Source organism: Gymnogyps californianus, chromosome 15 (assembly GCF_018139145.2).
Source record: "Gymnogyps californianus isolate 813 chromosome 15, ASM1813914v2, whole genome shotgun sequence".
Lineage (NCBI taxonomy): Eukaryota > Metazoa > Chordata > Aves > Accipitriformes > Cathartidae > Gymnogyps > Gymnogyps californianus.
The window spans coordinates 16,649,364-16,674,175 of NC_059485.1; the positions used below are offsets into that span (position 1 = coordinate 16,649,364).

At 50.1% G+C, this 24,812-nt stretch overlaps 4 protein-coding genes across 10 annotated transcripts in view; 3 read left to right on the forward strand and 1 right to left on the reverse strand.

Moving 5' to 3' along the window:
• Nucleotides 1-10,563, reverse strand: part of NPRL3 (NPR3 like, GATOR1 complex subunit) — a 46,496-nt gene extending 35,933 nt beyond the window's left edge. For 2 of the 7 annotated variants that reach the window (XM_050906310.1, XM_050906309.1), the window contains exons 1-2: nucleotides 10,423-10,563; nucleotides 8,919-8,988 (exon numbers count right to left, since the gene is read on the reverse strand). In XM_050906310.1, coding sequence (XP_050762267.1) covers nucleotides 8,919-8,988; nucleotides 10,423-10,540 — 188 coding nt within the window. In that variant the 5' untranslated portion in view covers nucleotides 10,541-10,563. Of the gene's footprint in view, nucleotides 1-3,513; nucleotides 3,553-6,169; nucleotides 6,243-8,918; nucleotides 8,989-9,977; nucleotides 9,992-10,031; nucleotides 10,062-10,422 lie in introns of those variants that run through there. The other 5 variants (XM_050906308.1, XM_050906311.1, XM_050906312.1 and 2 more) reach the window with 5 other exon arrangements.
• A 5,111-nt stretch (nucleotides 10,564-15,674) lies between these two features.
• On the forward strand, nucleotides 15,675-17,760 carry LOC127022219 (hemoglobin subunit pi). Its single transcript, XM_050905692.1, has 3 exons — nucleotides 15,675-15,769; nucleotides 16,844-17,048; nucleotides 17,632-17,760. Exons 1-3 carry the CDS (start codon nucleotides 15,675-15,677, stop codon nucleotides 17,758-17,760), a joined length of 429 nt encoding a protein of 142 aa, XP_050761649.1.
• Nucleotides 17,761-20,331: 2,571 nt separating this feature from the next.
• On the forward strand, nucleotides 20,332-21,051 carry LOC127022201 (hemoglobin subunit alpha-2). The gene is made up of 3 exons (XM_050905658.1): nucleotides 20,332-20,448; nucleotides 20,568-20,772; nucleotides 20,876-21,051. The coding sequence occupies exons 1-3, from the start codon at nucleotides 20,357-20,359 to the stop codon at nucleotides 21,002-21,004; spliced, it is 426 nt and encodes a 141-aa protein (XP_050761615.1). The 5' UTR covers nucleotides 20,332-20,356; the 3' UTR covers nucleotides 21,005-21,051.
• Nucleotides 21,052-23,584: 2,533 nt separating this feature from the next.
• LOC127022374 (hemoglobin subunit alpha-A) lies at nucleotides 23,585-24,381 on the forward strand. The gene is made up of 3 exons (XM_050905922.1): nucleotides 23,585-23,712; nucleotides 23,849-24,053; nucleotides 24,155-24,381. The coding sequence occupies exons 1-3, from the start codon at nucleotides 23,618-23,620 to the stop codon at nucleotides 24,281-24,283; spliced, it is 429 nt and encodes a 142-aa protein (XP_050761879.1). The 5' UTR covers nucleotides 23,585-23,617; the 3' UTR covers nucleotides 24,284-24,381.
• The last annotated feature ends 431 nt before the right edge of the window (nucleotides 24,382-24,812 follow it).

A 24,812-nucleotide genomic window follows, 5' to 3' on the forward strand; every position in this document is an offset into this window, starting at 1 on the left:
ATTGCTGTACCTGGAGTACCACCAATTATGTAAAATTAAGAACCCCTTAATTACATCTCTCAGATCATCACAATTATAAAACAGGAAGCATTCACGACAAAGACTGCAGGGTCATGCTTATTTAATTACATGCTCAGCAAAATACATTGGAAAGATTAGATGCAGTTCACTTAAATATAAAAACAGCTCAAGTTAGCCATTGCCTGGATTTAGCTGCAGGTTAATGAACTTACTAAGCAACTACATATCGACACAGCCTGTCACTCAAGCACAACAGAGATCTTTAAGCCACCCAGTATGGCAGAGGGGAAGGCAAGAAAGAGCTGATTCAATTAGAAGAAACATACAACCAATGCTTGTCCTTCCTTTCCCAAATCTCATCAGAGAGACTCAAAGTTACTCACTTAATAGATCTGAACCCGTGGTCAAGAGACCACCGGCACCCTTCCTTCTGAGAGCTGCCTGGCCTCACCTGGGCTTTCTCATTTGATAAACCAAACGGAGACAAATTCATGACAGGGCAGGCCCTTCCCAATGGCGACCACGGTGTTACTGGATTGCTCTGCATCGGTGGTGGCTGCGAGACGGGAGGGCAAGTATCTACAAGGAGTCTGCCCTGTAAAAGACAGCTACCACTGCAAAAATGGGTAAGAATCTAGTGTGACAAGGGAGGAAATCTGCAGCTGCTCTTTCCGATGGCCTTGCAACACTTGTTTTCCTCAGGGTGTCCTCTGAGACAATGGAGCTCAAATCCACAGGGAAGAGGACCTCAGCTAGCTGCTGCAGGGAACTTGTTCTAGAATAGGAGCAGTGCAAGGTTTGATATTAGCAAGTTCTTTCCTCATCTGACTTCTCGGAGGCTCCCATTTAACCAAATGAATTTCAAACCAGTTTCTGATGAGACCAGTTTTTTAAGAATGAAAATGTTTAGTTCATTTTCTTTATTTACATTCAGGAGTGTGTGTCCCTGTCAGACCATCCCCCTCCACCAGGCAGGTATCCCAGATAACCCAGTATCACTCAGAGAAAAGGGCAGGCATGGGTGTGTGCTGTGCTCACCTTATCTCTTGGCCACAAGCAAGCCCTCAATGCCCAGAGAAGGAATTAATGTACGATACTCCTGGTTCACTCTGAGTTATGGAGTACTACAGAAATTAAGACAAATGCACACAGCCAGGTCTTTTGTGTGTACCCATCTGCACATGACCCAGGGGGCATTTCTTTTATTAGACCTACATATACTGAAGATGAAGGACAACACAGGGGCTTTACAAACTGTCAAAGCCCCCGGTGTTCGTACAAACAGGTCATCCTGACCACAGCACGCTGCTTACGTTTGGCTTATGGAAGGAGTAGCTGTGTACAAACTTCCAAATTCCTGGCCGCTCTGCTCCAAACACAGCTAAGGGCAAGCAGAGAGATGGGGAGACTAGCTGGAGGCTCCTGGGGCCACTGAGCCCATGCTCCTCGGCCACCACGCTGCACAACACAGAGAGTTCGTGAAGAAAGGGCAGAGCATCCTCAAACAGGACCCGGACTGACAGTCCGTGGAAATCACATTCAAAATAGGAAAAAAAAGTCACCATGACAGCAGTGAGCTTTTCCCCCTCTTTTTGCCTTGTTCAGCTGTGTTCGTTCATAGGCTCATCGTGGAGCCAGGAAGACTGTAATAGCAATGGATCCAAAATGAGCATATGTTTTGGGGGGTGAAGGGAGAAGAAGGGTAAACTAGAAAATGCCTGCTTGCTGGTAAAAAAAATGAGTTACTCTTCCCTCCCCCAGCCTTGGCAAAGGATACCTTGGGAGCTGGAAAACTGATCATTATGATGACTTTCACCACTGTTAAGATTTGACTTTCACAAGGAATTACACCAGCAGATCTTTTAACAGATAAATGTGGTGCTCAACGTAACAGTTCAACAGTTTCCCAGGAGAGCTCATGACACCGACAGCCCTCTGTCTGCCCTCCCTTGTACGTGGCTCTGTGGGGAGGAGGAGATTAAAAGGCTGATTTTGTGAAGTCCTCAGTATCTTCTCACTAGCAGAGCTTCTCTTTCTGGGAGAGTACTGCAACTGCAGCCAGATGACATGCTCAGGGTAGATAACCCTGTGATGGGTTACATGGGTGCTACCTGATGGGTACAGACACCTGGTATCACCGCAGGCTCTCCCGAGAGTGACCTGGACTCCAGCCCCATTCTCCTCATCTGACAGCCTAGATTTATTGGTTTTGCTGGTTTGGGGTCCGTCCCCCTCCCCAGCGCTCTACATAATTTATACATTTCTTAGGCCTCAGGGTGATGGGGAGATTGAGGGACAGCAGATACGTTATTCCCATCATTTCAATTCATCATCTCATCTTAGAAAATAACACTTTTACTTTAAATATTTTAACACTGATTTTCTAATCTCCGGGGTGTATTAAGATCACCTAAAAATACTGACTTATCAGAGCCCAAGAGTTTGTTAGAAGCAGATCAGGTTTCGCAGTTGGGCAGTAACAGTCCCTTCTCCTTTTATGAGATTAGTCTGAGCATTGTGATTTCCAGAGGGAAGCAAACCTCTCCTGTACTAAGGAACTCAGCAGGCAGAAACTAAATACAAAAAACAAAAGCTTTGATTTGCCCAAAATATCCTACCACTCCTATCACGAGCTCAACGTAGCAGCAACAGCAGACAATCCAGCAGTATCACACCACACTAGTGCAGATCGACTGCTGTCACCAGCATCTCCTCTGGAAACCCAGCTGAAACAACAATTGCTTTAGCACACGGCAAAGGAGGGGGAAAAGAATCTCAAACATAAATTCTTTTTTTCCCCAAGAACGGATAATAACTTCTTATACGCCACAAGAATTCAAAGCAAGGTTTTTATAAAGAATTATTCTTTGAAGTAGTTTAGAATGGGAGCTGAGTATCTAGGTGAACATCTTTACGTTAAGGGACTAGAGATGCAGTTTAATACTTCTGGGGCCCTGGGCAGAGACAAGCACTTTTCCCTCCACACATTCAAAAAGGGGGGATAATGCAGTCATCCAGTTTAGCTTAGTGGGGCACCAAGAACAAGCAACCAGCGCAGCTGCTCATAACCAGGTCTCTGAAGAGCTCTCCATGATTACTGTGGGATTAAATAGTTTACTCACTGATCTGTACTTTTAAGTCATTGCTCATCAGAAAGCAATTTGTTTTAGGGCTCCTTGTTGGAATAACTACAGTGCCAAGGCTATACTTGTTGCATTCTCGGAGGATCACAACTTTTCTCAATTCACAGAAGGGACAGTACCACACCCATTCTGGATACCCTACAGGAAGCACAGAAATGTTAGTAGGACCTCTGTAATTATCCTAGCGTAAACCTTTAGCAATATGTTTCCTACAGACATTGTGATTTAGCATATAATTATCTCATCATTCGGTGTAAAACAGAAACCAGAAACAAAGCACAATTAAAAGGATGGTGAGAAAAGAAAGCCATTCTAGACAAAGGTGATTGTTTAGAACGTTTGGTCTTACCCTGAAACCAATTGCTCATCAGTTAGAGGACATTGGTCTCTGAAATGGGAACATGGCCATAAACACAAAACAAAAACACAACAAAAGAAAATAAACGAGGCAAGTATACAAAATACAGGAAAAAAAAAAGAAAGAGATAATATTAAAAACTAGGATGAACTATTAAGGGTTAAACTCCTGTAAAGGAAATATAACTATTGAGAAGAGTCAAAAGTTAACGGTAGGCGAATTCCGGGGATATATTGCAGGATTGACAACACGGAGAAAACAGGCTAAGGCATTTGAGTCCTCTCGCTAACACTGGCTGCCATAATGTGTTCCCACAATACGCTGCATTTGTGGAGCTGTATTTACACAATACTTTTTAATTCATGCTTACCTTAAGAGAAAATAGAAGAGGTTGCAGTCTGATTTAGAACAGATTCTAAACTTCAGTTTCTTTTCTAGACTATTACTAGCGTTTTCACCAGAGGAACATCCTGTGCAGCCCCAAATGACCCACAGCTCTTCACAATTGGTTCTGGTGCTTCCATACCCACAAGAGTTAGAAAAACAGGATGCCAAACATTTATTGTTGGATGCACAGCCAGGATTCTGTAAAGGGCCTTGCACACAGAGCTGCTGCTGCTCCCCCCAGGGATCTAAACAATAGGTACAAGTCTGGCCAGACTCACAGAACAAGCATGAAGTCATTCTCTGTCTCTCTGTCTGCCCCAGGCAATAAGCAGAAACTTAGGGAGAGTAGGCTGAAAAAGTTTTCAAGGCAAAGAACCTGAAAACCTTCTTTACAACAGGTACAGAGCAAGGCTCTGTTAACAGCTGTACTCACTTTTATGTCAGAGAAACACACACCTATTTTCATTTTAACCATCAACTGCTTTTTTTTTTTTTCAAATAACAAAGAAAAAAAAGGACTTGTTTCCTGAAACAAATTTCCTAAATATACTGAAAAATGAATCTGATAAAAGCTTTATACTGTCCATGTTAGAAAGGGGAGGCAAAATGAAAGCCTCCAACAATTATTAATCCAAAAGACAGCAGATTTCTACTGGTCATGTTGAAAAGGGAACCTAGAGCAATCCCAAATGACAAACTATACAAAGGGGGTGATATTACAGGAAGGATGTTTAAAGGAATGGATGGATGGAAAAGCACAGGCTTACAGAAAGGAAGCCTTTCAGAACACATACAAGAAAGAACACTGGAGTCCAGTGAAAGAGGGACAGAGGATACAGAAATGTTATCACAGGAGAACTACTGTTTGTTAGAAAGGGACATTCAAGTTCTTGTTTGTCAGTAACGACTTTTTTTATAACAGAAGCGTTTGGCCAATTAACAACATCAATGCTGTCAAACTTGCTAAACCTCCTTCAATTAGTCAGTTATGCTACTAAAAAATGCAAAGTCTGGTGTAACATATGTTACTATACGTGCATCTTCGTTAGAATTTTTGCTTGATGACTATACCACCTTCAGAAAAACTACAAAAACCATTTCAAACCAATTTAACAAAGCATTATCTTATGGCTTCAAAAGAGTAATTGCCTCACAGTTTTTCGGGAGGGGGAAGAGAATGGCAGGCATCTCCATAAGCTGTGAGGAGTACGTATTACTGGTAAAGCACTCAAAAAGTGGAGGATGTTTTTGAAGAGAGCAAATGATGAAAGGCTGAGAAGCCACCAACAGAGACGCTTGACAGGCAATTTGTTTTGACAGTGACAGATTCTTCTGAATACCTTTTCGTTGCATGGCCACCATCAACACACCTCAACCACTTCTGCTGCTTGAGTTGCTTTTAAAAGGAAGAAAAATATATATTCTGAAGACCCAAACACACAGCTCCATTGAGTAGAAATTAATACAAGCAAATACACACCAGTGACCTAGAGGTAGGATTGTCACGAATAGGCTGCAATTGTCTATAAAAACCAAAAAGCATAACAACGACCAGGAAATTTGAGTCTGAAGGCAAAAAGAAATCCAATTATGCATACAAATATGCTATATGGCAATGCAGAGTTAAGGCACCTAAATTGATCTAATTTGGTCCTTTCTGAGGCCATAAAGAAATACATACACCTCAACTGCTCCAGGAAAGGTGAGCTCAAAAGCAATCGATCTGGGTTCCAATAGCTTAGGAAAAAAGCAACAGTGAACCTTATCTAGGATACAATTGGTGCTAGATTACCAGTATATTAAAGACAGCTATCCAGTATAAAAAAAAGGATGAATCCAACCCTCATAAGAACTATTGCAGCAACAAGATAAATCCGAAATAACCTTTGCTACTGAACATGAAAACATGGGAAAGACCCAACCCTTCAACATCACCAAACTTGCCATACACCATCAACTCAACCTAGCAGTCTGCCTGCTCCAGAGCCTCAGTATGTGCCACCAAAAACATCCACAGATGCTACTGATATGCGGTGATTTAAAGGAATCTTTTTGTCAACTCTTCCTTGAAGAAGCCTTCCAGAAATAATAGGAAATCACTTCATAAATTACTTTCATGGGGGACAACTCCAATCAGAAAATCACCACCACCAGAACACAGACTGGACTTCATGCTGATGAAATCTCTCCGTGGACTACTGAACTGAGTGCTTCAGGAAGAGAACTGCGGCACCACTGCACTGCGGAAGAACGAACTTACAGGGACAGAGCTGCCACTGGGGGAATGGCTCTCACAAAACCAGTCGTTCCATTCCTGGTCTCTCCAGCCTGATCTGCAATGGGAACATACAAAACACATTCCAAACAGGAGCCCAGGAGCAAAAATTTGTAACATTGGTGAGCAAAAAACCCCCATGATCTCAATGACAATACTGGTTTTACAGCATACGATAGTTAAACTCTTTCCTTTCCTAGTTTACAAATCATATGCATCTCGCTCTCTCCAAGACGTCTGCACCTTTCTGCCTCCACTCTCCCCTTAGAATCTCTTCTGCTCCACAGGCACCAACTTCTGTTACTCCCAAAATGGTCTGACATAAATCAAAAGTCTGAGCAACCTGTTGTACACAGTTTTGAAGATCCCTTTTTGTTTTGTGCTGGAAGAAGAGCCTGTGTACCTACAACTTGCATATTTTTTCCACCTGTTATCAGTAAGTCCAGTGAAAGATATTAACTCTGCCAACAAACCTCCTCTTGCCTAATATAAATTAACAGTACTTAGTATATAAAGAGCATCAGCAATTTCTTCTACTAGCTGCTATCACTGAAAAGAAGGATACGTTTAGCTGCTACATCAGTTGTATGGGATGCTGTGGACTTAGAACACTGATTACACTGGTATCGGGAAAAAGCTTTTCAATAAACAAACACAATTTTGAAAGAGACTTTGAATTTCTGAATGCAGATGCCCAGCCACGTAAGCAGCACAAGCAGTGTGTTGGACCTCCATATCTGCCTCTAGCAGAACCAACGCTTTCAGAGCAACATAAATGCTCCTCTTCTATTTCCCCTTCATCTGCATGGCAGCTATAGACAGATCCACAGGAGATAATGTTAAGGGACTTCCTGCTAACAGACCTGTGTTGACTGACACCTCAATTTCATCTAAGTAGATATAAGGTTTATAGACACAGACCTTAGTAAGAGTCTGGTGCAGACACTGCAGCATGAACTTGTATGTATTGCTACATAGAAAACTGTACAAATGACAACTTCTTTTTTCTGAAGACCATCACTGCAGAGGGGGATTTCTGTCTTAATATTCTTTCATTCAACACTTCAGAACTGTGATACTTTGCACTTAGTGAGCTCAGCTGAGAGATCATTAATTCTTTTAAACACTAAGAGCTTGATAACAAATACCTGACCAGGAGATTAAGCACTAACTTTCAAGCCCAGAGTTCTGGACACCACTACAATGAAATAAACTAAATCTTTGTTTAATGTAGGTTACATGCCAGCACATTCAATCTACTTAAAACCAGTTTCAGGAAAATAATAACAGTTTTCTCATCTGACCATAATTTAAAATGATAAAAGCTTTTCCTACATCACTGTAGTAGCCACATACTGCATCACACTAATTCAGCACCACAGGCAACATCCAGCGAGCACAGCTCTGCATTAAGTTCTTTGTCCAACCTGCCAAAATGGCAGAGGCAACAAGAATCAGTATCAGACAGAAGCTGGTACCGTTCCAACAGCGTCTTAATCTATCTAGAGAAATACAAGAGCCAGGGTTTTGAACAGCAACCAACAAAATCCCTGAGATAACCAGCAAACGCGTGCACTGAGCCATCCTAATGTGCATGCTAGCTGCCGTCCACAGCACAGTCTGAAATACCATTCACCAGTTACCAAACTTACAAAACCACGGCTTGCTCTCACCGGAGTTGTGCCCTGTACCGTACTGCACACGCTGGAGACATGACAGAAGGCTGCATTTGAAGGTTTCAAAGATACCAGAAGAGACAAGAGATACGAATGACCTCAAGCAAAATGTGTTTTCATAAGATCCCAGTCCTAGAAAAATATATGAATTTGAAGAAGTTTACCGTCATGAGCAATTTTAATTTCAGCTAAACCAGTCTCAGCCATAAAGTTAAGAACAAGCTTGCATTTTGTGAGGTTGGGATCTAAATTTCTTTTTTGGGGACAAGTGATGAGTACTTCGTTTTTACTTTTATATGAGAGAAGAGCAGCAACTACCCTGTTTTATTAATAGTGGAGATTAAAACACAAAAAAGATCTGCAACTGAACTATGGGCCAACAAACAAAAAACCTTTTTCCCAGATTGGTCTCACCTCTGATAGTGATAAATTTAGAACCATGCAGCACATTTCAAATCTTCTACAAAAACTAATTAGAGGGTCCATTCATACGTACATGCATGCTGAAGAACACACTGCCTATTTTCAGTGCGTTTGTTACCCACTGATTTCCTGTAATTGAAAAAACTATCTTTAAGTCTCAGTATCCCTTTGAGCTACTATTTCACTCCACAGACACAAGGGCAGCTATATCTGGAGAAACAAAATTAGTTATTCATTAGTGCACAGCAATTCCATATGACAATTACACGAGCTAGGGAAGAATTTGAGGCAACTGAATAATATATCCAGTTAGAGGTAGGCAGGTATAGAAAAGTGGAATTTTGCCAAAGTATTAATACTCATAGCTTTGAAAGAGTAATACTGCCTTTCTAATGACCACAAAATACCTGACCTATACCTTGCTCGGAAAACAACAGATTGAGTAGCATTCCCTCATGAGAAATTCCTCATTACTAAGCACTAATTTGCTCATAACCTGGCATTAAAGCATTTTTTGGCAGGTTGTCTTCTATATGGTCCGAGAGAATTTGCCTACTGAACTAGCAGGCAAGAGAGCAAGAGGCCATCTCTCCTCTGTTTCAAACTCTTAGGCAAGGAGAAATGTTTTCCCCTACCTGGAGTCCCCATCTTGATCTTCTGTGGTGTCACCAGAGCTATTCACAGCATATCGACTCCTTGGTTTATCTGAAACAAAGAATAAAGACAGCTTTTTTGAGGAACAATCTCCTTAAAGTGTTCATTAAAATAAGTGCATTGAAAGAATACTTGTGCATTAAGAGAATACTTGTGCATTAAGAGAATACTTGTCTGTGCCCTTTTTAAAATTATCTATAACAGAGATCTAAAAAAAGTCATATTAAAAGCAGAAAGCCCCTTCCTTTTTAGGTAGAACTACCAGATCTTGTTTTTTCTATTCTCACTCAAAACCACATCAAAAAAACAGGAGAAAGAGGTTCACATCTTCAGGGGATAAAGAGGAGAAAGCAAAACATTCACAGAAACAACTTTTCTCTAAAGTGTCAGGTAACAGTTTGCAGTTAGAGAGAGAGTGGAAAATAAAATTCTGACCAATGCATTTCCCTCATTATTGCTCAGGTTTCAGGACAATGATAATGCTCCAGAAGCCCCTCCTGCAGTCACAGGTACTGAAATCCTTTACCAACAAAAAGCAGGAGGGGGGTGGGAGGGAAGCAGCCAGCCAAAAAAAAATATTTTTTTTCAGATGTTACCTATAAAAGGGGTTCAAAGACGATTCTCTCCCGGTAAAAAGTGACTCACAACCTGAACAGGGGTATCAAACCTCTCGTGATATACAGCAGTTAGCAAGCGACCCAAGTCAAACGGCCTCATCACCCTGCAGCACCTTCGGGCCACACACCGGCCAGGCCAGGTGGGACGCTGACCCTGACCGCAGCACCGCGGGCGCAGCCGCCCTGCCTCCGGCCCCCCCAGACTCCTGGCCGCAGGCAGGTCCGAGCCTGGCCCCAGAGGCCATCCCGGACCAGGAATCTCAGAGGAAGAGGTACAAGCAACACTGGCTCCACAGCAGCCAACTGGCACCTGAATGGTCCCGTGTTCCTATTTTCCAGAAGAAATGAAACCTCCTCCACCCCATTATTCAACACAAGGGACAAAAGTCTCTTAGTTTCTACCCATTATCGGTTACAGCTCACTTAGCGTCTTCTGAATCCCCTCTCCCAGATCAGCGCCTTCACTTCTCACCCTACCTCCTCCTTCCCCTACAGCTCTTAAAACCCACACTGCTTCAGCTGATCTGGGAACAGCAACAAGGCACCGGGTCGATAATAACACCTGGCAGGAACGTGGTTCCATTAACGTGGGGTGTGACGTGCGTGCGGGGTGCCAGGGCACCTGCGGGGTATGAGGTGCGTGCAGGGTGCCAGACCCCCCCCCCCGGAGGCTATGAGCGGTGGGGGGGTGTGCCACAGGGGGTGTGAGGGGTGTGTGTGGGATACCAGGCCCCCATGGTGGGTGCGGGGCGGGGGGGGGGGTGCCAGGCCCCCACGGGCGGCAGCAGGCCCCCGGCGGAGGCTCCTGGGGGCGCGGGGCAGCCGCAGTCCCCAGGCCGGGCCGGACCCCGCGGCGTCGCGCACTTACTGGCCTGTGCGGCGGGGTGCTCGGCGCCGCGCTGGAAGGGGAAGCGGAAGAGCAGCTTGTTGCCGCGGCTGCCCGAGCTCACCAGGATAACGCTGATGGGGCTGGTGCTCTCGCCCATGCCGGCACGGCACGGCACGGCACGGCCCGGCCCGGCCCGGCCCGGCCCGCAGGAAAGCCGCTCGGCGCTGCCGGCTTCCGCTTCCGCCCGCTACCCGGGCCTGGCCCGCGGCTCCCGGCTGCCGGCGGGGCGGAGCTGCCGCGGCTGCGGCCGGGCCGGGGCCGGGGCCGGTGCGGGGCTGGCGGCTCGGGGCCTCCGGGCTGCAGGCAGAGCGCAGCCGGCCCCCGGCGCGTCACGACCCGCTTCAGCCCAGTACCTCGTACCCCCACAGCCCCGTCCCCCAGTACAGCCCAGTGCCCCCAGTTCAGACTAGTACTTCCCATGGACACCACTCCCCGTTCCACACGCTCCTAGTGTATTCCAGTGCTTCACGTGCCCGCAGCCAGCACCTTCCAGCTCAGCCCAGTGCCCCCAGCACGGCCCAGCACCCCCAGTTCAGCCCTGCACCCAGCTGCCCAGCCACGGCGCCAGCCCTGGAGCCCTCATGCCCGGGCTGCCGGAGGCCTGGGCTGCCCGTTGCCGTTTCTTTCCGTTGGCCTCTTTGGGTCACTTGTAGCTTTCCAGCCAGTTCAGTCATGAACGTCTGCAGACCCTCACTAAGCGCTGGCGGCAAACAGCAGCGAGGGCTCATCGCTCCCTCGCGGGTTAGCCATCACAGGGTGCCCGCAGGACGCAGGCTGTGGAAGTCAGACCTCTTGGCTCCCCGTGCTCATGGAAAGGCTCGCTTGATCTGCCTTCTCACATTCATTGCATGATCTCAGGGCGCTTTACAGCACTGGTGCAACTTGCCTTGTGGTTCCTGTAAATTTACTCCTGCCTCTAGATTAGTAAGGGTAACATTACTTCCCCTGGCAGCTGTCTTGGTGCCTTCGTCTTATTTTGTGTTTAACCAAGATCAGAAATTATCAGCAATTATATTAGAGGATGTCCTGGGTTTTGCACGCAAATTCTTCTGTGTTTGATTGCACTATTTAGATATTTGAACACTCTGAGATATCCCCGCTCTGGATTTTGCTCTACAATTCCCCCCAGGGACATCGGGCAGAGGTGGGTGGCTGAAGAGGGAGATGAGCACACGCGGCACGGGTGTAATCTGCAGGGCCATTCTCCGCAAGGCCAGCGATAACAATTGAAGCAAGAGAAGGTGTTGCTGAGGGGAGAGAGTTGTGTAAGGGTGATTAAAGAGCAGTCGTATTATCACGGCAGAGCATTCCTCGTGCACCAGCGCTGGGCAGCTACGTTAAAATTTCCCAGTGTGTCTGCTTCAAAGCATAATTTTACTTTCTTAAATAATAAATTACAGACATATTTGTCATTTCCAGCCTCTTGGAGGCTGTAGTTTAGTTAAAGCAAAGTGTTGCAAGTTCTTTGAGCACTGGTAGGAAATTAAAGAATAAAGCCAGGATTTAGATTCCACTTTTAAGATTTCCAAAACTTAATATGCCCCAAATTTTTCAGAGTTAGAGCAGACATATGCACCACCTTATCCATGGGAATCCCCCTTGAAGGGGAGGCAGTCCCCATGGAGAATACAGGCCCGTGGGGAAAGTTATCCCTAATCTCACAGCAGTGCCATTCAATCGGTCACTGGATTTACAGTCAGGGCTGATGGAAATTATAATCCCACTTTTCTAACGAGCAAACAGGCCTGTTGCTCGCTTCTGCAATTTAAAATGAGAAACTCTGGCAGCCTGCTTTTGGAACAGGATTAAAAAAGACCTACCTTAATACTAAAAATCACCTGTGGTGATATTTCACGGCTTCATGACAAAGATTCATCATCTGCCCAAGGCTGGACATTCTGCTATGGATCTATGAATCATAATTATGCGAAGCAACAGCAAGAGAGGAGGGCAGGTCTGGTGGGGTTTCCCGGAGGACATAGCTTCAGTATTGGCCCTGTGACAGAGGAACACCAGCAATTATGTTGTCCAACTCCTTGCGTTGCTGAGGCCAGGACCTTCACGTCTCACTACCCCATGGGCAGCTGGAGCACTGGGATGGAGGAACTTGGCTGAGAGGTCCATGCAAGGACAGAGACGGTCACTCTCCATGTCACGTTGTGGGACGTGGCTGAGGATCACCCTTCTCCCAGCAGGCACCTTCCTGAGGAGTTCCCGCAACCGTCTTCAGCGCAGCCCTGATCCTGGGCATGCGATGAGCTCCTTCTAGCAAACCACTGTCATCTTTCGGCTGCTCTGGCTTTTGTGATAGTGCAAGAGTAACTCTCAGAAAATGAATTCAAATTCCATAAAGATTTCAGCGATGCCTGTGCGGGCATCACTCTGATCATCGTGCCTACACAGACCTTAATCCAACAGTCATGGAGGATCAATGTTCAGGCTAAACAGTGGGCAGCAAAATAGGAAGGAGTCCTGATGGTCTCTGCCTTATCCGTGGGTATATCTGGGTCACAGTCGCTTCCCTCGTGCGTGGATTGAGTAACCTCTGATTAAAAGCACTCTCGCTGAGGAGAGCTTGGAGCACAGCCACGCAGCAGGCAGTGTAAGAGGCAGCACTTTGAGGAGGAGACAAAAACATTACATAAATATATATTTAACAACAGCATCTTTATTTTCAAAGTAATTTTTCTATGGGAAAACTGCAATTTTTTGAAACAGGATGATGAATACAGCCTCCCTTGGTACCTCCACACTTTTAAGCTGTATAAACTGAACATCGTGTTGTCCTGTACCTTGACTGAAGGACTGCTGCCCATGCCATCAGAGGCACTTTTAATTGGAGACTGCACTGCACTGCATCTGAGTAGCCAGACAGAGTTAGCTCCCGGTTTTCAGTGGACATGTATGGCATTTATCAAAGGGAGGATATACAAAGAGCACTCTGATAATGTTCCTTATGGTAAAGCGATTGTCCTCACTGGGTCTCAGGTGAGTCCCCTCTTGTATCCTCTCTTAAAGTGAGGTACAGAGAGAGGCAAATTACCCAGCCACCCAGCCATCGGGCAGGAGGGCTGAGGAGGGAACTGTGGTACTGAGCACAATCTTAAATTAAATCCCAGATAAGGTGTTGGCCTCAGCAGAGGAAATGATAATACAAGATCACCAAACCCAGCCAGGCTTGCAGACCGAGAAGCATCAAGTGCTTTGTGCCTGCCCTTTGGGAAGGCCCAAGGTTTCTCCTGCTTCCTCTGACAGATCCCATGCAGAGAGGCTTAAATTCAGACCCAGTGCAAAGCACAAGGGGTGGGTCAGAGCCCTTCTGCGAGTGCCACTGCAGCCACCAGGACACTGGGGACACCAGAGGACACAGCAGCCGCTGCCTGACCCCATCCCTACTGCTTCTCTAGCACCACTGGTTCATTCCCACCTGACCCCAGGACGCGGTAGCAGAGCCACAGCCCCAGGAGAGCAGGGTCTATTGGTAGTGAATGTATCAACTCCTACGGGCTGTGGAGTCTACCCAGAGAGGAGAGACCTATCCCCATGTGAAGGCACTGAAACCCCCCCCCCATAAGCACAGTACACATGGAACCCTAGCTCCCACCTCCCACCCAACACCTGCTGGCAGGCAGGTTCCCATGCCCGGCAGCGTAGCACAGCCGCACTGTGGCTCCCAAGAGAGGCTCCAAGTTGGGTGCATGCTCCTGCGTGACATTGAGAGGGGCTGGGTGGTGTGATTGCACCGGCATTGCTACTTTGGTACAGATAACTGTACACTGGACATACTCCAACGCACGCATGACCCAAGTATCATTAGATCCCTAGAAGGGCTTTCCTCTTAGCAGGACAACCATGTCCGGGGAGCATCCTCTGGAGCAGTTGGCAGACGAGTCTTGCCGAGGCATCTGGCTTATACATATCAACCTTCTCAGCACAAACGTACAAGGCTATTTGGGCAGAGAACACTATCAGACCTCTCTGACCGTACCAGCCAGCTTTCCGTGCACGGCTGCCAGCGCTCAGGGATGTGTACGGCTGCTGTAGTTTATCAGGGCGGCAGAGAGATTTACCTCTGCTTCATGTGCTGGCAGGATATTCATTCCCTGAGGTTCAGCAGCGACCATCTCCAGTAGGGTATTTCTTTGACACTTTGCCCACTTATCTGTGATTACAGACTTGTGCTGGTCTTCCCTTTGCTTGTTTGGTCCTTCACCCATCAAGTGTGTCCATGCCCTGAAGCTACAAGCCATCTATCGTGGGACCAGGCTTTCCTGTGCATGTCCAGCATGTAGCACAGCGCATGCCAGCACTGGCTGTGGTGCTGAGGGCTATTTTACAGTACAAGGCATAATTTACAGTAAGATCACGCAGCTAGAAATCAAAGACATGCAGTATGAAGCGTTTAGTGATGAAAAAAAAAGTCTGACTGGGCTTTCTCACACGCACATGCTTTTTTCTAGGGCCCTACTCAATTTCATAAGCTCCCTCTCCCTGTATCCATAGGAATCGTTACTACTGGTGCTGTTATAAGCAACATCAATTGCGGAGTGCGTCCCTAATTCTTTGCAAGAGGCCGGCAAAGTGAAGTCCTGGCAGTGCTGAAGCAAATGGCAAGACCTCCACTGATTCCCACAAAATCAGGGTCTCACTCCTCCTCTGAACTATACTGCACATCTCCCAGCCTGTCCCTAGCACTACTTAGGAATCATTTTATATGAAATATTGGGCCATGTGGCAGCCACATATGCTGGAAGTGTATGATATGGCACAGAAAGGCCCAGTCTTGTGTTCACATCTGTGAAGCAAGGCAGAAAATGCAGATTTTTCTCCAAGCTCCTTAGTATGCTTGAAGTCCATACGCTCCTCAGCTTAAAGATGTGTCCTAACGCTCCGTCACTGGAATTTTCCACCATTATCTTTCCGTTCATGTATCAATATGTGTCCAGACAATTTCTTCGGGCCACACGGCCATTATGTCAAGAAGCAAGAAGCTGATAACGCCAGCAAGCAAGGAGGGCAGTGCACTGACCCGTGCCGAAACAGGCATTGTTTCACGGGGAGATAAGAGTCTCCCACCTCCACGGGTGGGCCTCTGGAGTGACCAATGAGCGTGGACAGGCGCCAAGGTCTGCTCTCCCCTTCCTCTTTATAACCAGGGCTGGCGGGGCGATGAGTCCAAACCTGCTCTGAGCGTTCATTGCAAGGAGCCTGAGCCTGCACCCTCCTGCACAATGACGCTGACTCAAGCCCAGAAGGCCGCCGTGGTCGCCATCTGGGCAAAGGTGGCTACCCAAGCCGATGCCATTGGGGCAGAATCACTGGAGAGGTAAGTCCCCCAGAACCCTTCCGAAGAGGGTGCCTCCTCTGGCTTTGCTGTTAGGATGTATCTCATGTGAGACTTGCATGAGTGAGAGCACACTGGGACTGGTGAGAGTTGATGGATGACCTCTACGTTGTTTAGTATGTAATTTTCTGGGATTATATCTGTGCTACTAAATGCTAATAGATGGTTTCAAAATCTTACAGCAAAACATAATTTTCTAAGCAATTCTAATGGTTTATTTCCCATTATAGCAATTCAGAAGAATTCATAGCCAGGACCCCTGGTGAGGACTTCAAAGTCATTCATACTCAGTGTCCTGAAATAGGGTTGTCACTGTTAGGAAATGAACTCGAGGTGGTTTATTGTACAAGTGATGCAATTTCTGTATAAGTGATGCAATTTCTCTTGCCATTTCTAGGCATTAAGAGAATAGCTGTCCACTAATTTCACTGGGTAATGTTTCATTGTTCCAGCTGATAAGTAACAAACTGTTAGGAAACAAGACAACTGGACCCGCTGCATGAAGTATAGCACAGTAATCCAAAGATCATACAAATTTAAGCAAGCTGGCACAAAAGGCATAATACTCTGGAAATTGTTCAGAAATTATTATGTTATTCAAAGTTATTTAAATGTTATTTACAGCTCCATAGAAAGTATTGTGATACTCCTTCCAGGACTCTGAGTACTACTCATATTGATTCTGGTTCGTTCAGCTCATATTAGTTTGAAGGTCCTGCAAACTGGCTTACAATGTAATATAGGAAATGTAGTGACAATTTGGGGCTATTTATTTTAAAACAAATAACAAAAAATACATTAAGTTTAAAATTATTTTTAACATTTCATTCTTCTCTAGTATGTACAGATTAGCCCACTGTCTAATCTGTACATACCGCAGAAGAGGTTTAAGAGCAGAAAGACCTGATGCAGACTTCAAGCCCCCAAAGCTCTGTCACAACCGCTGAAGGAGTGCACTTCTGTAGCTGGCAGGTTTACATTGCACTTGCTCTGAGGTTTTACCATCTCATGCATGCCATTTCCACTGCTGAATCTCATTCTCATGTTCTCCTCCAGGCTTTTCGCCAGCTACCCCCAGACAAAAACCTACTTCCCTCACTTTGATCTCAGCCAAGGCTCAGCTCAGCTTCGTGGTCATGGCTCCAAGGTCATGAATGCCATCGGGGAAGCTGTGAAGCACATTGATGACATTAGAGGTGCTTTGGCCAAACTCAGTGAGCTGCACGCTTACATCCTCAGGGTGGACCCAGTGAACTTCAAGGTGAGTGAGCACAGAGACTTTCAGGGATGAAAACTGCCATCACAGAATCAGAGACCACAGATCATTTTGGCTAATGGCAGCTTGATCCCTGACTGCACTGCACAGCCTTGTCAACTCAAGTCGCTGCTTGTTCCCCACCTGATTTTTAACCTGGGATTGGATCTTTTAATGAAAGACCTGGTCCAGCTCAAGCAAAGAACTACTCAGGGGGCTCCTATGGTTTGTATTAGACAGGCTCGAGTCTCTGATGCCTTTGTTGTAATTTATGAATCTCCCTCACATGTCAGGTTATATCACCTGTCTTGAACAAAATCTTAGTAAATTCTAAACATTTCCACTTTGTTGCATTTCCCTTTGGTGAGGAAGGAAGGGACATTTGGAAGAGGGAGTGGGATCAAGCAGTGCCTTTTGCCCTATGCCAAAGGTAACTCTGCTTCTTCACACATAGCATCAGGCAGCAGCGCTACCTGGTTGGGATACGTAGTTGTCACCCCAGAGCACGCTGGGACCAAGGCCCACTGCAGACCCCTAGACTGACATCTGTTACTGGTTATGATGGATTTCCTCCTGTTTTCCCTTACAGCTGCTTTCCCACTGTATCCTGTGCTCCGTGGCTGCCCGCTACCCCAGTGACTTCACCCCAGAAGTTCATGCTGCGTGGGACAAGTTCCTGTCCAGTGTTTCCTCTGTTCTGACTGAGAAGTACAGATAAATGGCCTGCACAGAGGGTGAGGGACGCACATCCGTGGCGCACCCCAGCTGCCAGGCTCCGGGGTATTCACCCTTTCCTATGCTGTCCTCTCAAATCCCCTCTGCAGGGGCTCAGTCATCTGCAAAACCCAATAAATAATTCAAATGTGAGCTACGGTCTCTGTGCTTTCATCTCCATGTGTTCCACCTACATCTTACTGTTCGGGCAGGGGTGTTCTGAAATGTCTACACAATATGGAGGAGAAAATACTAAGCTGTGTAACTTCATGTATTAACTCATATACTAATGAATTCACGTACTAATTCATGTGCTAAGCTGTGTAAATCCAGTGGGAATAGCATAACATTGAGCAGAAGCTCAGAACAGGCTAGAGCCCTGTGGCTGCTACTGCTCACCAAAGGTATATCCACCAAAGACTGTTTCCACGCTGACCGGGAAACAGTCTTTTACCCTGCTAGGATATTGAATGGACCCAGGCTTTTTGTTTGGGCTGTCCAAAACCCATCACAGCCTGTTGTGAACAAAACCTGCATTGCCATATGTTGTGATGTGCCCAGAGCGATGCTCATGCTCCTCTCCGTGGGGTATGGACAAGGTATCTGATGTGCTTCATGACCACCTTGGGCTATCACACCTGCTAGACAGGTTTGGTAAAGGGACCATCCCCTCAGCTTGACATCTCTTATTTTTATATGGGGAACTTTACATGCATTTGAAATTTGGGAATACTAGTGGCCACTGCACATCAGTGCTGATGGCGTCTGGGGGACCACAAATTCCTGAGGTTTCTCTGGAAAGCAGCGACAGGGAAGAGTAGAGAACTGATGGTCGCCCTGGGGGGAGCGCAGGGATCCTCCATATGTACCTGTTGTGAGTTAACCCCGCTGGGCAGCTAAGCACTACACAGTCGCTCACTCACTTCCCCCCCTCAATGGGATGAGGGGAAGAGGAAAGGAAGAATAAAAGCAAGAAAAATCAGGGCTCAAGATCAAACAAACAAACAAACAAACAAACAGAAATAATTGTTTAATAAATGAAGGATAAGGGGAAGAAGAGGGAAGAAAACAAAACAAAACAGGTGATGTAAAGGCAATCACTCACTGCCTCCCGTGGCTAGTCTGATGCCCAGCCAGTTCCTGAGCAAAAAAGATGGGTAACCCCCCTAAACGTCCCTAAAACCCCCTCTTTCCCCTTTTATTGCTGAGCATGGCGTTATATGGTATCAAGTACCTCTTTGGTTAGTTGGGGTCATCTGCCTGGTTGTGCCCCCTCCCAGTATATTCCCTGGGGGGGCAGAGTGAGAAGCAGAGACCGCCTTGATGCTGTGCAAATGCTGCTCAGCAAAAGCCAGAACATCAGTGTGTTATCAGCGCTAGTTTGGTCAAAAATCAAAAACATAGCACCATGCGAGCTGCTGTGAAAATAATTATTTATCAGGTTACATTCACTGCCCATGCCTGTCTCAGAGGACTTCTGGCATGAAAAGGTGGGTGCAAAGTCTTAAGCACACTCTGATTGACAACCTGAACCGGCACTGCAAGCTGTGGTCCTCATCTCATTTACAAAATTTAGGGACTGTGTTTGGGCAAGGGGGAGAGAGACGGTGCAGAAGCTCTGAAGCCACCAAAGTGCTCTAAACATGTCACCCAGTGTACCCCAGCAGTTTTTAACACATTCTACATTTGTGGGTCTCAGGTAACCTGAACATTTAAATCTACACCTTACATGGCAGGTCAGCATCTGGCGTGTCCCTAACCCCAAATTCGTACCAAATCTGTACCAATGACTTCATACAGAAGCTGAGCAAAAGATGTGACAGTCACCAACCATCATACGCCCTGTGGGATGTCCCAGCATTTACGGGGAGAGGCAGGAGCACACACTGGGGTGGGAAGAAGGGAAGAAGCCCAGGCCTGACAAGCATCACAGGATGGACTTTGGGAAGACCATGCACCCAAAAAGGAGATTCTTCCCCACCCAGGTTTCTCCGAGCTGCTGGAGAGATGGTGTTTCTCATAGCAGATCCCCAGCACGACCCGGGAGGGCTTGTCCATGGCTCCTGCTCAGAGGCCCAGGGGCTCTTCTGGCAGAGAGGGGCTGGATGCGCCGGAGGCTGGAGGACATGAGGGGCCAGGGACATCTGTGGGACCCACCCTGACACCCGTGGAGCCAGGGAGAACCCTGGCCCAGCCAGGGGGAATGGTGGATCCCAACAGGAGGCTTGAGGATGTGCCGGCCAGTGCGGCCAAGGCTGTGGCACCCATGGGATGCGCCCGTGGCTGCTGTTGACCATGGGGCAGCCCGGCCGGGTGCTTCCCCCGGCCCCCAGCCTGGTGTGGGGCTGGTGCAGTGGGGCAGGGCAGGGCAGGGCAGCTGGGCCCCCTCGGGGCCTCCTCGGGACTGGACCCCCAAGGCAGTTGGGGCCCCCCAAGGCAGGGCCGCAGCCGCTCCCTGGGCCCGGCGCTGCGCGGCCGTGGCCCCCCCACCCCTCGGTGCCGATAAGATAAGGCCAGGGCGGAGGTGCTGGCTGCTATAAGAGGGCGTCCCCGTGGGCGCCGCTGCCACCAAGACCTGCCCGCCGCCACCAGCCGCCACCATGCTGACCACCGATGACAAGAAGCTGATCGAGCAGACCTGGGAGAAGGTGGTGGGCCACCAGGAGGACTTTGGAGCCGAGGCCCTGGACAGGTGCAGGCTGAGCCCGGGGACCCCACGGGCGAGGGGGGCGAGCGGGTGGGAGCCCCACGGGGGGCCGGTGTGGGGGGTCCGGCTGGGAGTCAGTGGCACTGACCGTCCCGCTCCGGCAGGATGTTCATCTCCTACCCCCAGACCAAGACCTACTTCCCCCACTTCGACCTGAGCTGTGGCTCCGACCAGATCCGCAGCCACGGCAAGAAAGTGGTGGCCGCCTTGGGCAACGCCGTCAAGAGCCTGGACAACCTCAGCCAGGCCCTGTCCGAGCTCAGCAACCTGCACGCCTACAACCTGCGCGTTGACCCCGTCAACTTCAAGGCAGGCAGGGGACTGGGGGCAGGGGACGGGGGACGAGGGACGGGGAGCGGGCTGGGGGGCTGGGGGCCGTAGCGGTGGTGCTGAGCCCCTTTTTGCCTTGCAGCTGCTGTCGCAGTGCTTCCAGGTGGTACTGGCCGTGCACCTGGGCGCCGAATACACCCCCGAGGTGCACGCCGCCTTCGACAAGTTCCTGTCAGCCGTGGCTGCCGTGCTGGCCGAGAAGTACAGATGAGCTGCCGCCCGCACCCGGGTGCCATCAATAAAGACACTTTTGCCGCAGCACCGTGTCCGTCTGTGCCAGGGCCAGGGGCTGGGGTGGGCTGGAGCGTCGCGGTGCTCCCACCGGAGGGAGGGAGGGAGGGAGCCGCCGGTGGGGCCGGCTGTGGTACAGGGAGGCAGCGCTGGCCATGGGCTCCCCGGGTGCCCCCCAGGGCCCTGCCTGCTTCCACCCCGCCCCAGCCTGGGATGCGGCTGATGCTGGTAGCAGGACCCGGGGAATGGAGCTCAGCCTGTCGCCTTGCCGTGCCTGCATCCCTTTGGGGAGCTGGGGGGAAGGGTGCGCCAAGCCAAATGGGGTTCTTGCATCCCCTTGAAGGATTCTCCGGCGGGGTAGGATGAATCTCTCCTGGATCCATCTGTCACAATGGCTGTTGAGGACTTTATTGGGGATGCTGTGGGAGCTAAGTGCCTGCATGAGCTCCAAAAGCAATCAGACAAGTTGATGGAGTGCAAAAAAACCCACCACAGACCGTTAAGCACAAACACTGTTCTTGGGCTCAAACCCCTGAGCCACAAATCCCCGTCGACCGCCAGGGAAGTGCCCCCACACCTGCCCGGGTGTCTGCTCTTCCCCTGGCACCCGGGCAGGGTGGGAGTGGGGTGGGCAGAGCTGCGGTCCAGCACAGGGCCACTGGTTTCAGGGTTTTGGAGCCTGAATTAAAAGAAATCATTGTCTTTAGATCACAGGTGATGGGTTATAAGATACTAAACTAGCCCTGGGTTTGCTCTGTGTTGTGACACCAGAGGGACAAGATGAGCGCTCGTGAGGGATGGGAGATGGTGCATCAGGAGAGCAGTGCCTGTGGTGGCCGAGTGCAGGCAGCAGCCGGGCGCTGGGCATGCGGAGACCCTGCCTGCACAGAAACGCACGGCTGGGAGTCCCTGGGCCATGCCAGCCCCTGCTCCTGCAAGTGCACTGACGAACCCACAGCGCTTTTCCTCCATCCTCAGACACATCCCAGTCTACATCCCAGTGTCTTCATGTGCATTTACATCCATTTATTCTTGTGTCACCAGTTTGAAGGGCTCTTCTGCCTTTGCAGTTTGCCCCCCTGATGCACGCACAGGCAGCAGACACACCGCCCTGACACTGTTGCCCTGGGCTCTGCTTCCCAGAAGATCAGCCCCCCGCCCTCCCCTCCTTCCCCGCTCTGAAATGGTGCCAGCTCGAGCTAATCTCCCTGAAACACAAACGATAAGAACCGTCGGCCGTGGAGGAAACACGGGTGTGAACTGTCCCCTGCCTGCCTGTGCCAGCTCTCGAACCTACTGGAAGCACTTTTACCCTCCTCACCCTCCTCGTCTTCCTCACCATCCTCGTCTTCCTTGCCCTTCTTGCCTTCCTCGCCTTCATCATTTGGGGCACATGGGGCTCGCCATGGGCCGCTGTGGCCCTGCGTGCCTTCCTTCCCTGGCCGTGAGCTCCTGCTGCTGCAGGCCAGTGCTTGCATCAGTGCCCGGTGCTGATCCCCGTGGCTCTGCCGAGTGTCCCCTCTTCCCAGGAGTCAGGGTCACCCAGTCCCCCCGCAGCACTGGGGCCAGCACAGCACATGTGCAGGAGAGAGGGCTGGGGCAGGGGAGCTCCGGGGTCTGTATGCAAAGGGATGTGACTGCGGTTGGGGAGCAGGGGATGAAGAGGGCACACACTTTGGGGTACACCGGTTTGGGGTGCACTGAGGGAACGAGAGCAGTAGGTGCAGTGGGGCAGCGTGGACGAGTGGCTGTTTGCACAAGGGCTGTGTTGGATGGCAGTGTGCGTATAGGGGCAGCACGTGTGTGTGCAAGGATGGTGTATGTGTAGGGGCCGTGTTAGGTGGCAGCGTGTGCAGAGGCAGCGCGTGTACCAGGGCAGTTCAGGTGTGCGTGTGGAGGCTGTGTTGGATGGGTCAGTCTGTACGTGCAGGTGCCCGCGGGGCAGTGTGTGGGTGTCGGGGGCGCTGGGCAGGCTCAGTCTGCGGGGCACAGACTCCCACCACGTTACTGAAGTTACAACCCCCACGCTGCTGTCCCCACCATCCTGCCAGAACACATCCAGGCTGTGCCAGAGCTGCCTGCACCAGGGGGACCTCAGCCGGTACCCCGCTCCGAGCCCTGAACCCAGCCTGTGCCGGGAGGGGACACACACAGACCCCTCCGCCTGTGCCAGTGCAGACCCTAACCTCAACCCATGACAGCGCAGACCCTAAACCTAAGCCTAAACCTAAGCCTAAGCCTAAACCTAAGCCTAACCCTGCAGTCAGCCTGTGCCAGAGGGGACGGACCACCCCGCCTGCGCTGATGCGAGCCCTAACCCTAACGCTGACCCAAACCCCAGCTGGTGCCGGGGCAGAGACCCCCCAGCCGGGCCCGCTGCCGGTGCCGCGGGGAGGAGCGGGGCGCGGCGCTGGCGGGGGGGGCGGGCGGCGGCCCCGCCTGGCCGGGGGCCAGCGCCGCCGGGGCCGGGGCCGGGAGCGGGGCCGGGAGCGGGGCGGGCCGGGGGGCGGGCGGTGCCCCGGCACTGCATATAAGGGCGGCGGCGGCCGGCGGTGGCACCCGTGCTGGGGGCTGCCAACGCGGGGGTGACACCATGGTGCTGTCTGGCAGCGACAAGACCAACGTGAAGGGCGTCTTCGCCAAAATCAGCGGCCATGCCGAGGACTACGGCGCCGAGGCCCTGGAGAGGTACGTGTCCATCCCCGTCGTCATCCCCTCTCCTGTCTGTCCCCTCCTCCCTCCCATCTGCCCCCATCCACAACTGTCCCTGTCCTATGTGACCCTGTCCCTGTCTCATCTGCCCCTGACCCCCTCTGTCCCCCAGGATGTTCATAACCTACCCCCAGACCAAGACGTACTTCCCCCACTTCGACCTGCAACACGGGTCTGCTCAGGTCAAGGGGCACGGCAAGAAGGTGGTGGCTGCGCTGATCGAGGCTGCCAACCACATCGATGACATCGCGGGTGCCCTCTCCAAGCTGAGCGACCTCCACGCCCAGAAGCTCCGTGTGGACCCCGTCAACTTCAAAGTGAGTGTCTGGGAAGGGGTGACCAGCCCGGCTCCCCTCCTGCACCCCCCGGCCACCCCCTCGCCTCACCCCCTTGCTCACCATCTCCTTTTGCCTTTCAGCTGCTGGGCCACTGCTTCCTGGTGGTGGTGGCCATCCACCACCCCTCTGTGCTGACCCCGGAGGTCCACGCTTCCCTGGACAAGTTCCTGTGCGCCGTGGGCAATGTGCTGACTGCCAAGTACCGTTAAGACGGCACCATGGCTAGAGCTGGACCCAACCTACTGCCAGCGCTCTGACAGCAAGCAGCCAAATGATCTGAAATAAAATCTCTTGCATTTGTGCTCCAGCCCTGGTGTCCTGCTCTGGTTGCTGCCTGCAGGGAGGGAGCGGGAGGGATCTGCTCCGGGGGTCCGAACTGGGGGTCCCCCTGGCCAGATGGGCACGCAGAGGCAATGGGCTCTGGTTTTGCTGTCTCTGAGAGGAGGCAGCGTTTAGGGGGTGGTGCCTGGCAAGCAGACACTGCTCTGCCAGCCGTGGGGCTCCGGGGGCAAGCAGAGCATTTCCAGGAGGAGAAGGACTCACAGAGTGGTCAGAGTCTGGTCCTTGGGAGCTCCCTGCAGCCCCAGCCTGTCCTGGCCTTCTCACTAGAGCACCATGCTGGGATCCCCTCTTGCCCCACCAGCCCCGTGCACCTCTTGCCCCTGTTCAGGCCAAATTGTTGGAGATCATCTCCTCCTGGAAGTGCTTGCGGGAGACAGTGGGGTACAGGGGCTCCTG

Bases quoted from the DNA above. Each gene is read 5' to 3' on its own strand.
- LOC127022374 (XM_050905922.1), top strand. From the start codon at position 23,618: ATGGTGCTGTCTGGCAGCGACAAGACCAACGTGAAGGGCGTCTTCGCC. The intron at 23,713-23,848 runs GTACGTGTCCAT...TCTGTCCCCCAG, and splicing joins GGCGCCGAGGCCCTGGAGAG to GATGTTCATAACCTACCCCC. The intron at 24,054-24,154 runs GTGAGTGTCTGG...TTTGCCTTTCAG, and splicing joins TGGACCCCGTCAACTTCAAA to CTGCTGGGCCACTGCTTCCT.
- LOC127022201 (XM_050905658.1), top strand. From the start codon at position 20,357: ATGCTGACCACCGATGACAAGAAGCTGATCGAGCAGACCTGGGAGAAG. The intron at 20,449-20,567 runs GTGCAGGCTGAG...CCGCTCCGGCAG, and splicing joins GGAGCCGAGGCCCTGGACAG to GATGTTCATCTCCTACCCCC. The intron at 20,773-20,875 runs GCAGGCAGGGGA...TTTGCCTTGCAG, and splicing joins TTGACCCCGTCAACTTCAAG to CTGCTGTCGCAGTGCTTCCA.
- LOC127022219 (XM_050905692.1), top strand. From the start codon at position 15,675: ATGACGCTGACTCAAGCCCAGAAGGCCGCCGTGGTCGCCATCTGGGCA. The intron at 15,770-16,843 runs GTAAGTCCCCCA...GTTCTCCTCCAG, and splicing joins GGGGCAGAATCACTGGAGAG to GCTTTTCGCCAGCTACCCCC. The intron at 17,049-17,631 runs GTGAGTGAGCAC...TTTCCCTTACAG, and splicing joins TGGACCCAGTGAACTTCAAG to CTGCTTTCCCACTGTATCCT.